Below are 13067 nucleotides of genomic sequence, written 5' to 3'. Positions count from 1 at the left end.
TTTTGTTTGTTTGTTTATTTGTTTGTCTACGTGTAGGTATTTGTATCAGCTATATGCCTGGTGTCCTCAAAGACCAGAAGATGATGTCAGATCTGTTATAACATTTTACAGACAGTTGTGAGCCACCATGTGGATGCTGGGAACTGAACCCAGGTCCTCTGCTAGACCAGCCAGTGCTCTTAACCAATGAGCCATCTCTCCTGACCCTTCTTAGCTTTGTTTGTTTGTCTGTCTGTTTGTTTTTAAGACAAGGTCTCAAAGCAGAGGTTGGCTTCACATCTGCTTTGTGGTTGAGGCTAGCCTTGAACTCCAGGATCATCCCACTTCCACAGTTTGAGTGCTGAGATGGCAGTCCTGTCCCACCATACCTGGCACAGGGCTTCTCTTATCCAGGCACAGGGCAGTAACTGGCTCCAGGAGCTGTGCTAAAGGCATTCAGAGAGGCGATGTCCTCCTGATTCTTCTGTGTCATTACGAGCTTGGGCAGCCAGATGTGCCAGCCCAGTGCTGGTCATCAAGACACAGGGCAAATTGCCCTGCCGACCCATCTGTCCTGACAGCTGTCCCTGTCCCCTATAAAGCAGGTTCTATCAATGCCTGACTCCAGGGCTTTAGCAATTCTGTGCCTTAGTCTTTAGACTGTTCAAGAGTTCTCAGGAGCCTGTCCTGGGGCAGAGAGTCTGCAGACCCCGGCCAGAACAGAGGCTCTGGGAGATCATTAGGATGCTCAGCTGTCGGGGGGCATGTGTACTCAGCATGCTGGAGAGGTCTCACTGAGGACCTGCTGCCCTGTGTATGAGGTCTCAGGTGGAAAACGCCCCAGTGTGTGCTATTAACAGCTTCCTTACCATGGAAGTCCCCCCAACACTCCTCGGCATCTCACATCATAGGGGGCCTCCCACTTGACTCTCCCCAGAGCTCAGGATCAACTTGGGAGGCAATGCTGTGACCCAGGCCAGTGGGCCCTCAGGGTAACCTCACCAGAGCACCCCTATATGAGGGTAGTTGCTGGCCAGGTGGGGTGAGACCTCTTCTGACACCACGGGATGTCCTTCTCTGAGGCCCCTAGCAGATAGGGAACTGAAATCAAGAGCCCAGGGCCCAGGAAGCTGAGCCTAGACTCCTGCTCAGTCTGCCAGGTGGGTATGCTGAGGTCCTTTGTGGCATCTTCTCCCGCTTCTCTTCTTTTGCTCATCTGCATCTCTCTATCTCTTCGAGTGGATTTGTCACCTGCCTCCCCAACTCCCATTTCTGTCTCTGCCTGCGCCTCCAGGACTCTCGGCTCTAGTGCTCTCTGACTCTATTGTCCCAGCTCCAATCTGCCCAGTCCCCTCTGTGGACCACCGTTGGGACAGATCACTCCTGTTCAAGGTGTGCATACTTCCCTTAGTGCCTTCCGGTCAGGTAGGAAACTCCAACATAAAGAGTCCTTTGGGCCCTTGGGCCACAAGACTGGGCAGCTGAGGACGAGCTGCTCATATGAGAGCAGCGACCTGCACAGACCCAACCCCGGGTTCCCCACGCGCCGCCCTCCGCAATCGCTCTGGATTAGGCGCCGCCCTTCAGGAGCGTTTGTCAGCTAGACTTCCCCGCAAGTTGTTTGCGCAGACATCAGTCATCCGCGGTCCCATTGTGCACCCAGGATTGATGTAAGGCGGGAGGGGGTGACAGGGCCTGGGGCGGCTGCCTTTAGGCCTCGCTCTATAATTTTCCGAGGCATAATTGGTCTGGGGGCGGGGGCGGGGCGGGGACCTTTCAGAGGCGGGAGGGGGCGCAGGGCGCGCGGTGGAGGAACGGCTGCCCGACGGCGCTGGCCGGGGCGCTGTGAGCAGGCGACGCCCGGCCTGAGCCCCGCGCCCCTGCCGGGGACCACGGCTGCCTTTTGTTGCCGAGCGCCCTTTCTTCAGAGCCGTGTGCGGCAAGGGAACACTCCCCCCATTCCTGGGTGAAAATTCGAAGGCTTCTCTCTCCACCTTCCTCTCCTCTTTCTCCGCACCTTCTCCCCATCCCTCTTTCCCTCTCTCCACCGGATCCTTTCTGCATCTCCACTTTCTCCCCATCTCTCCTTGTCTCCCCTCCCTCCTTGACTTCCTCCCTCCCCTGTCCCCCACCTCTTCTCCGTCCTCCTCTCCCTCTCTCTCCCTCCCAGCCGCAGTCCGCACAGCCTGGCTCGCGGGCGTGTGCTCCCAGCGCCGCGCCTTCCGTGAGCCCCGCGCTGGCGCAGCCGCCGCCGCCGGCGGGCGCGATGCCGGGATGGGCCTGATCTGGCTTCTGCTGCTCAGCTTGCTGGAACCCGGCTGGCCCGCGACGGGGCCCGGGACGCGGCTGCGGCGCGATGCAGGCGGCCGTGGCGGCGTCTACGAGCACCTCGGCGGGGCGCCCCGGCGCCGCAAGCTCTACTGCGCCACCAAGTACCACCTCCAGCTGCACCCGAGCGGCCGCGTGAACGGCAGCCTGGAGAACAGCGCCTACAGTGAGTGTCCGGCCAGAGGTGGGCGGGAGGGACTGGCGGGCTCGACCCCCTGTCGCGGCGTCCCAGGTGGGAGCAGAGCTGAGGTTGGTCCGAAGACGATGCCTCGGTCCCAGCTACGGATCCCAGCGACATGCCTCGCCCGTCATGCTCCCCCAGGGACTGCGCGGGAGGCGACCACGGTTCTGACACATTTGTATTTCTCAGTGAAAAGCCGCTGGACAAGGATTTATCGCCCTCTTTATTGTTTTGACGACCCCGGGGAGCATGGCCAGTCCCTGCCGTCCTTCTTGCTCTTAGACGATGTTCCAAGGACACTCCCCTGGGCAGAGCTCGGTTTCCGCGACGCGGCGTCCGGCGAGGGGCTTGCCCCTCGTCCAGCGCCCTGCAGGCGAGCGCGCGACAGGACAGGCGTCCCCGCGTGTTTTGGATGCAGCTGGCATGCACTCACGGCCCGCGCTCGGCTAGACCAAACCCAGCACCGGTCTCGATTCCAGGGTTTGGCTCGGTGGGTGCGGTACACGTGAGCCGAGCTCGACCCGGAGCGTTGAGCGCCGCGTGGGAGGGAGGCCTTGCAGAGCTCACCGCGCCCGGGGCTCAGGAAGCTGAGCGGGGGGCGCGGGCGGCTGCAGGAACCGCAGCTTCCTCCTTCAAAGCCGCAGCCTCGCGGGGGCGTCCTGGGGACCAGCCCCTGCCTGGCCTGAAGCGCGGGGCTCCTCACGCACACCCCCTCCCCAATTGCCTGGTCCGGGGCGGCCCCAGATGCAGAGGAGGGGCACTTTCACAGTCGCCCCTGGGAGCACCCAGGCGGGTACTCTTCTGGCACCAGATCTAGAAGCCGCACCCTGCACCCCTCCAAACCGTGGCTACGGTAGAACCTCAACTGGTCCTGGTTATCTGAACTATGCTGGGTCCCGGGCGGGCGCCACGCGCTCCCTGGAAAGGGAGTGAGTCCTCGACCCACTATTCCAACGGACATTGGCCTCCCCTCCCAAAAGCACTATCCTGTTCACGGGAAAGGCGCTTGGAGGATTTTTTGGTTGGTTTCACATTTTATTTGTGTGCCACGATGTACATATGGAGGTCGTTGGACACTTGCTGGAGATGGTTCTCTACTTTCACCATGTGGGTCCGGGAAGCGAACTCAGGTGGTCATTCTTGGCGGCTACTCTGCCATCTGGGCTCGGGGACTGTTAATTTTTGTACCTACTCTTGGGCCTGGGTGAGCCCCGGGCACCTTCCCTCAGCACCTAGGCGCTTCTGCCCCAGACTACCTTTGAGCACTCGTACTTGAATCCCTTGCCTGCCAGTGGAGGTAGCACTCTGGCTGGACTGCATTAAGCACTGGCTTCCACAGGAGTCTCAGACACCTCCTCTTCTGGAGCTCCATCTGCCCCGGGGTTTGGATCCCCCGAACCATTATGTGTGGCCTTGGACAAGTCACTTGTCCTCGGCCTCAGCTGATTCACAAGAACGCACCGAATACAGACTGAGTCTGTCTGCCTTTGTTGCACCCAAGGTGCCTAACAGGGGCAGAACACCCCCATTGTGTCGTCTTCCGGGGTTAGGATTCATGTCTTTGGCACAGTGGCTGAATGTCCTCTTCTTCACCTCCTGTCCAATGCTTTCTTCCTACCAGGACTTCCAACCCCTCCACCATGACCTGCTGGTCGGTCGTGGCTGCCCTCCTGTCCCAGCTTCCTTAGCTGGTGAGTGTTAGCACAGGCTGAGGTTCTGCTCAGGCAGGGCAGGTGACGGACCCTTCCTGACTCTTTCCAGGCATCCTGGAGATTACTGCGGTGGAAGTGGGCGTGGTGGCCATCAAAGGGCTCTTCTCTGGGCGGTACCTGGCCATGAACAAGAGAGGACGGCTGTACGCTTCGGTGAGTCCCATCACTAGTGGGCAGGTGCCGATGGAGTAGCCATCTGGCTTGAACATCTGGTTGGGGGCCAGAAGGGACATGAGCGGTAGAATGCTTGGCCCTAGGTCATGCCAGACTCAAGCTGGTCCAGATCCCTGGGCTTCTGAATGCCTGTCCAACCTGTCTGAAGTCAGTCTCTTTCTCTGAGTCACACTGATAGGATAGCATGGCAGCGGGGTCCCAGACCTCCATGCACGTGAATAACCCAAGATAGCTGGGCACTTGAGGGAGAGGAGGTCAGAGCAATCCTGCCCTGCATCTGTGGACGGGTGCTTGGCCTGTTCTCAGGTTGGGAAGGCAAGAGCTCTCTGACTTAGGAGGGGACTGAAGGGCTGGAGAAATGGCTGTAAGCCTGAGGACCTGAGCGGGTCCCCAGCACCCATGTATCAAAACTGGCCAAAGTATTGTCTGGTCATCCCAGCACTGGGGGGAGGAAACAGGGCATTCCCTGGGGCCACCTGGAAGCAGATGCTCAGGTGCCTCCACACTCCTGAGGTGTGATGGACACACACCCTTGGCCCAGCAGCGGGTCCCAGCCGCTGAGGCTGGGCTGGGCATTTCCCCACCTCTTGGACCCTGCATCCTGTCCCACTCTAGTGGGAGTGAACTCAGCTGACTTTATATATGAACCTGGCCCTCCCCCAGAAACTCTGCTATGAGCTGAGGTCTCAGGTGTCCTCAGTGACAGTTCGTATCTTCCTGCCCACAGGGAAGAGCATAGTGGTGTGGGGACATGACTGTGGTTTCCTGGCTTCGGGGAAGCAGGGGATGGTGAGGTCAGGGGTCCAGCTGGCTAGAGTAGCACTTTCCAGAGACCCCATCAGAGATGGTCTCAAAAACTTGCAGACAGACCTGGATATAAGGCCCCAGCTTCTTTCAGGCTTCTCCTGCAGGCCTGTCCCTGACTCCCTGAGTGCCCAGCGTGTTTGCCTATGTGCTGCATCCACAGGCCAGTGGCAGCCCCACAATCAGTCTCCATCTCCCTAAGTCATAGATCACAGCTGCCCAGAACTTCCAATGCTACAGGAGCAGGCAGAATGCAGCATCCTTCCCCCGACACACACTGAAATCAGCACACCCTTCACTCCTGCTCATGGTCTCAGCTGAGTCAACCAGGAGCCATGATGGACCTCCTCCTCTCTTAGCCCCATATCCAATTCATCTCCACGTCCTCAGGTGTGCTCCTTGAGTTGCTGTCTTCAACACACACCTCACCTCACCTCCTGCTGCCTAATCCCAGAAGCAGCACCTTGTCACACAGGCCTTGTCCCTTCGCACCTGGAGCTGCAACAGCCTTGGGATTCGATGACTGGCCTGTAGCTTCTCTGCCCTCCAGCCGGTCTGTTCATTGTCTACCATCCACCCATCCACCTATCCATCTATCCATCCATCCACTCAGCCAGCTATCTATCCACTCATCCATCCTTCTACCTATGCACCCATCCACCCACCCAACCATCTATCCAACCAGACATCTACCATCCACCCACCTAACCACTCAACCCATCATCTGTCCATCCATCCATCCACCTATGTACCAGTTATCTAGCCACCCATCCATCCATCCACCCACCCACCCCCACACCCACTCATCCACCCACCAATGCCCCACCCACCCACGCATCTATTCACCCCACACTCATCCATCTACCCATCTATTACCCATCCATCCACCTATCCATCCACTCACCAACACACCCATTCAACCACCTCCATCATGCTCTATCTACCACACTCCAAGCACTGAGCCCAGTGCGAGGCTACAGCAAAAGGGTAAACTGCCCTTCGTCCTCAGGAGGGTTAGTGGAGGGAAGTCACTTGGAGCAGGGCATAGTCTTGGGAAAGGTAAGCTGGCTAGGCTGCATAGACATTGGCAAGTGTGGACAGCTGGTCCAGGCAGCCTCAGGAGAGTAGGAGGCATTGGGGAGGTATGGTCCTGTTGACAACATGGCCTCCACGGCTGTTATCTGTGGCCTCTGTCCCACAGGAGCACTACAACGCAGAGTGCGAGTTCGTGGAGCGGATCCATGAGCTGGGCTACAATACGTATGCCTCCCGCCTGTATCGCACAAGGCCCAGCGGGCCGGGGGCTCGGCGGCAACCTGGTGCCCAGAGACCTTGGTACGTGTCTGTGAATGGCAAGGGTCGGCCACGCAGGGGCTTCAAGACCCGCCGCACACAGAAGTCCTCCCTCTTCCTGCCCCGAGTGCTGGGCCACAAGGACCATGAGATGGTGCGGCTGCTTCAGAGCAGCCAGCCACGAGCCCCAGGAGAGGGCAGCCAGCCCAGACAACGGCGGCAGAAGAAGCAGAGCCCAGGAGACCATGGCAAGACGGAACCCTTGTCTCCTAGGGCCACTCCAGGCACCCATCGGGAGACAGGCGAACTGGCTGTGGCCTGAGTGGTCACCCTAAGAACTCTCTGAGGTCAACCCCCACAGGCACCCAGGATCATCCTCTTGGAGGCCTGATCTCCCCACCCTTGTCATGGGTTGGCTGCTTGGGGGACCAAGAACTTGCTTGTCCTTAGTGACTTTCAAAGAGCAAGTGCCAGCCACTGAGGGGCTTGAGTCAAAGCCCCTGGAGGACTCGAAGTTCAAGATGTATGTGGGATTACATGGGAGGGAGCTTTTATTGCAGGGGTGACCCAAAGCCCTGGTGGAGCCCAGCCAATGGCAGGCAGTCCTGGCAACCTGAGGCAGTGGACAGTGGAAGGGGCTATGTTTCAAACATTGAATGTGTCACCCTGTCTTGCTATTTAACAGCTGGGATACAGGCTGAGGACACCTTGAGGCTCCAACGGAGACTTCTGCTGAGGGTGGGGAAGGCAGTGGTCTGCAGGCTATGTACAGAGAAAGGGCTGAGGTGCTGCATGCATGCATGTGCATGTGTTCATGAGTTCTTGTGTTTGCAAATATCCACAAGTGTGTATAGAAGAGTGTTGCTATATTCCCAAGAGGATGTGTGTGTACGAGGCATGCACACACACTGACCCTGGACTTCTGACTTCCTGGCTTCCGTGTATGTGTGAAGTGTGTTTCCGAGTGTATTGTCTGTGTGGATCGAGAGGAGAAAAGAGGTTTGCTCAGTTTTAGGATCCCCTCCCTCCCTTGTGTTAATTTCCTCATTGATGTGACCAAACACCAGACAAGATGCTTCATATAGGAGAAGGGATTTACTTTGGCTCACAGTCTGAAAAACACAATCCCTCATGTGAGGGGAAGGTGTGGTGATGAGGGCAGACCGAGGCTGTGGCGGCAGAAGCGTGCGGCGGCCTGCTCACATCTCCATGGAGCAGGAAGCAGAGAGGGGCATGCTGGGGCTCATCAGAGAGAGAGATGAGGTGCTTGGCTCTTTCTCCTTTAGGCTCATGGTTCGAGGGTACAGTCCATCACGGGGGGGGGGGGGGGGGGGGAAGCCATGGCAACAGGACCCAAGGCAGCTGGTCACATGGCATCCACAGTCAAGGGGCAGAGAGAGAGGAACGCTGGTACTCAGCTCACTCTCTCCTCTTTGTATTCAATCTGGGACCCCAGCCCATGGGATGGTGCCACCCACATTCAGAGCGGGTCTCCCCTCAGTTAAACCTTTCTGGAAACCCTCACAGACAAGCACAGAGGTGTGTCTCCTAAGTGATTGTGAATCCAGTCAGGTTGGCCATGGAGAGGAAGCATCCTACCCTAGAAGTGATGTGTCCCTCTGGGGGCTGTTTTTAGCAGGTGAAGCACTTCAGGCAGAGGTCCCATCCCTCCCTTCGTTCTTGCTACCCACCTCCAGGGCTCCAGGCTCTCACCAGCCTCAGCTCTGTGAGAAGTTTGTTATGGAGCTGACCCCAGCATCAGCACAGGTAGATACAGCTCCAGCCCCTCAGCAGGCCCCAGTCCCCAGACTTGTTCCCTGAACTGGCATCCAGGGTGACAATGGTGACAGGGCTTACTTTTCCCAGAATGAGCTAGGCACTTCAGCAGCCCCTGGGAAGGGGTGGGAGGATGGGGGGGGGGGTGTCTGTTAGCTACTATTCTGCAGCTGACCATCTTCTCAGGGGTCTGTCCCCTGCCCTTGAGAGGCCAGTGGCTTCACACCAGGCCTGGGTTAGGAGGGAGAGAAGAGTACATTCATGTCCTGCTCAGTCCGGATCCTGACCACCTGACCCCGGCTGACACAACAAAGCCTTTTCTAAGAGGGGTTGTACTAGATGTGTGCTGCTTATAGGAAGTCATGCAGGCTCAGGGAAGGCACCACCCCAAGCCGTTAGGGTCCTGATGGAGAGATCTGGTCATAGGTGGTATGGGGTAGGGGGACACACCCAGAGGAGACCCATGGGGAGGCACACAAAGACACTCAGAGCATCCCACTGGTGAGAATATATTTGGACCTGGGGGCTGAGTCAGGGTGAAGCTTCCACAGCTAAGTAGCTGGAGGCTCCTTCAACCCTCAGAAGGAGCTAGCCTCGTCCACTCCATGACCTTGGACTTCTGGCCTTCAGCCTGTGACATAATACATTTCTGCTGTTTAAGCCAGGTTGGTGATATTTTGTTTGTTTCTCTTTTTTGTTTGTTTGTTTGGTTGGTTGTGATTTTGTGTGTGGGGTGCGTGCGTGTGTGTGTGTGTGTGTGTGTGTGTGTGTGTGTGTGTTTTGGGGTGCTAGGGATGGGATCTGGGGTCTAGAGCATGCCACACAGGCCATTGAACCACACCCCAATGCAGCTGTGACATTTGCTCCAGGCCTGGCTGACTGGCCTTGGGTGACCCTAAAAGGAAGAAGATCCCATACTGACAAATGCAGACGGGGCAGATCAGCTCCCAGGTTCAAAGTCACCCTAACTCCTGGGAGTCAGAGGCCTCAGCCTACAGGTAGCACGGGCATGTGAGGAAGCTGTGTTTCCTTTCACGTCGGGGGAGACTGGAGTAGGTCAGAGCTCCAGAAGAAGAGTGGCAGGGGTGAGGTGGGTGGTGATGGTAAGAACAGCCCTTCTCCCCCATTCCCACTGCCTGCTCCTGCATCCTGCAGGGAACCCAGGCTCCGTGAGTAAGGTCTCCTTGGAGATTTTCCCTGAGAGGTCAAACACCTGTCAGGAGTCGACATTTAATGATGCAGCTGTCGTGGAGACCACGGTGGCGGCTCCGAGAACACAAAGCTGGACCCAGAGTAATCATCGAGACTTTCGGGGAGTATCAAACAAAGGAGTGAGGACAGCAGGACTCCTGCCCAGGTTGACACACCTGGACTCACAGCAGCATCACTCACTGAGGCCCCGAGGGGGCACAACCCGAGTTTCCATCCCCAAACAGACAAAATGCAGCCAGGCGCCTGTGGAATATTACTCTGCCTTAAAAAGGGAAGAAAATTCTGAATGAAGGCTTGATGCTGAGTGACATAAGCAGGTCAGATCTACAGAAACGAAGTGGGATGAAGGTGCCAGGAGTTGGGAGAGGGTAGGGGATGTGTTTGATGGGGACAAAACTCTGGTCTGGGGAGAGGAGAAAGTTCTGCAGATAGATGCAGGGATGGCTGAAAGTCACTGAACTGTCCACCAGAGGCCTGGCGGGTGGACACCTGAAGTGCTGTGATGCGGGGGGCTGTGACTGGCTGTAGTGTCCCTTCCAGGAGTGGCTAGGCAGCAGAGCCGAGATGCAGCTCAGTGGGCAGAATGTTTGCCTGTCACGGGTGAAGCAGGGCTGGGTTCCATCCTCAGCACCACGTAAACCGGTGTGGTGGTGTACAGCTGAGAGCCCAGCATTCAAGAGGTGGAGGCAGGAGGATCAGAATCCAAGGTCTTCCTCAGCTACACAGTGAGTCTGAGGTCAGCCTGGGCTCCCCAAGACCTAAGAAAGAAAGGAATTGGAATTGGGGGGAGGAGCAGGGAGATGGCTCAGAGAGTGAAGTGCTTGCTGTGCAAGGTTAAGGACCTGAGTTCGAATCCCCAAGACCCATGTAAAAGGATAGCACTGTGGTACCCCCGTAACCCCAATTCTATGCTAAGGAGACTGACAGGAGCATCTCCCGGGCTGGCTGTCCAGCCTGGCTGAATCTGTGGACTCAACTCTAGGTTCACAGAGAACCTGTGTCAAAAATTAAGGTGGATCTCACCACTCAGAAGGCAGAGGATCTCTGTGAGTTGTGAGTTCGAGGCTAGCCCAGCCTACGTAGAGAGTTCTAGACCTGCCAGGGCTATGTAGAGGGAACTTATCTTGATTTGAAAAAAAAAAATAAGTGGAGAGTGATAGAGGGAGACACTGGAGTTCACGGCTGGCTTCCGTGTGTGCACAGGCAAGTGCACACACACACACACACACACACACACACACACACACACATACACACACACACACATACACACACACACATACACACAGACACACACACACACACATACACACACACATACACACAGACACACACATACACACAGACACACACACACACACACATACACACACACATACACACACACACAGACACACACACACACACATACACACAGACACATACACACACACATACACACACACACATACACACACACATACACACACACACATACACACACACATATACACACACACACACACATACACACATACACACATATACACACATACACACACACATACACACACACATACACACACACACATACACACACACAGACACACACACACACATACACACACACATACACACACACACACATACACATACACACACATACACACACACACACATACACACACACATACACACACACACATACACATACACACATACACACACACACATACACACACACACACACACATACACACACACACATACACACACACACATACACACACACATACACACACACATACACACATACACATACACACACATACACACACACACACACATACACACACACATACACACACACACATACACACACACACATACACACACACACATACACACACACATACACATACACATACACACACATATACACACACATACACACATACACATACACACACATATACACACACATACACACATACACATACACACACATACACACACACACACATACACACACACACACATACACACACACACACATACACACACACACATACACACACACACATACACATACACATACACACACATATACACACACATACACACACACACATACACACACACATACACACACACACATACACACACACACACACACATACACACACACACATATACACACACACAAATACACACACACACATACACATACACACACACACCACACACACACACATACACACACACACATATACACACACACACATACACACACACAAATACACACACACATACACACACACACATACACACACACACATACACACACACACATACACACACACACATATATACACACACACACATACACACACACACATACACACACACATATACACACACACAAATACACACACACACACACACATACACACACACACACACACATACACACACACACACACACACACACACACTGAGGGAGACAGAGGGAGGTGAGAGGGAAGAGAGAGAGAAGAGAAAGTGGGGGAGAACACATCAATCCAGCTGCACCCTAGGGCTTACAACGAGGCCACCTCTTCTCCCCAGGATGGCCACCAGCACCTCTTTGCCCCCCCCCCCCCTTGCCTCACGAACCCTGGCCCTTGCTAACCTTCACCACTCCAGCCACACTTCGTTCCCAAGCTCCTTTACACGTGCCGAGGGCACTCCACCCTCTGCTTGTCCTCAGATGGGCCCCGTCTCAACACTCACTTCTGAGAGTGTCTTCCCATGGCCACTCCGGCCCTAGGATTTTCCCCATAGAGCCTTGCAATTTTTCTTTCTCTGATTAGTCACTTGTGGCCATCCTCTGCCACTTGCCCACCGAGGGGAGACACTGGGCTGTTTAATTACTGAGCCCCTGGGACTTACAGTCTGTGCCCCCAAACATGGAACTTGTGACATGATCTAGACACTGGAGCGTGGACAGTGGGCATGAAGGTGGAACAGGAGACTCACTCGAGCGTGGACAGTGGGTATGAAGATGGAACAGACTCAGCTGCTGCTTTCTGTCACTAGAGGCCTTTTGCTGATGAGAAAACCTTCTCAGAGAGGGTATGTGGTTTTCCCGAGGCCACACAGCCAGTAAGGGACATGCTGGGGCTGGTTCCAAGATCTGGAAACTCCAAGGTCTGTCCTGCTGCCTGTGTGGTGTGGAGAGGGTAGACAGGGCAGTGGAGCCCAGTGGCAAGAGCCTGCAGCTCTTAAAACCACAGAGCTGAGCTGGGTGTGGTGGTTTGCATCTTTAATCCCAATAGTTGAGAGGCAGAGACGGGAGTATCTCTGTGAGTTCGAGGCTAACCTGGTCTACACAGTGAGGTCCAGGACAGCCAGGGCTGTATAGAAAGACCCTGTCTCAAAAACAAAATAAAAAAGGAAAACAGGGGGCTGGAGAGATGGCTCAGCAGTTAAGAGCACTGCCTGCTCTTCCAGAGGTCCTGAGTTCAATTCCCAGCACCCACATGGTGGCTCACAACCATCTGTAATGAGATCTGGTGCCCTCTTCTAGCCTGCAAGGATACATGTAGACAGAACACTGTATACATAATAAATAAATAAATCTTTAAAAA

The 13067-nt window shown here is 55.3% G+C and overlaps 1 protein-coding gene across 1 annotated transcript; it reads left to right on the top strand.

Annotated features, from left to right (window-relative positions):
- Positions 1 to 2253: 2253 nt before the first annotated feature.
- On the top strand, positions 2254 to 7233 carry Fgf3 (fibroblast growth factor 3). The gene is made up of 3 exons (XM_052714476.1): positions 2254 to 2473; positions 4250 to 4353; positions 6380 to 7233. Exons 1-3 carry the CDS (start codon positions 2254 to 2256, stop codon positions 6791 to 6793), a joined length of 738 nt encoding a protein of 245 aa, XP_052570436.1. The 3' UTR covers positions 6794 to 7233.
- Positions 7234 to 13067: the final 5834 nt, after the last annotated feature.

Source organism: Peromyscus californicus, unplaced genomic scaffold, assembly GCF_007827085.1.
Source record: "Peromyscus californicus insignis strain IS unplaced genomic scaffold, ASM782708v3 Scaffold_4__1_contigs__length_199733344, whole genome shotgun sequence".
Lineage (NCBI taxonomy): Eukaryota > Metazoa > Chordata > Mammalia > Rodentia > Cricetidae > Peromyscus > Peromyscus californicus.
This window is presented reverse-complemented; position numbering and strand designations above follow the sequence as displayed.

Coding starts and splice junctions, on each gene's coding strand:
- Fgf3 (XM_052714476.1), top strand. CDS start 2,254: ATGGGCCTGATCTGGCTTCTGCTGCTCAGCTTGCTGGAACCCGGCTGG. Junction 2,474..4,249: donor CCTGGAGAACAGCGCCTACA/GTGAGTGTCCGG, acceptor GACTCTTTCCAG/GCATCCTGGAGATTACTGCG. Junction 4,354..6,379: donor GAGGACGGCTGTACGCTTCG/GTGAGTCCCATC, acceptor TCTGTCCCACAG/GAGCACTACAACGCAGAGTG.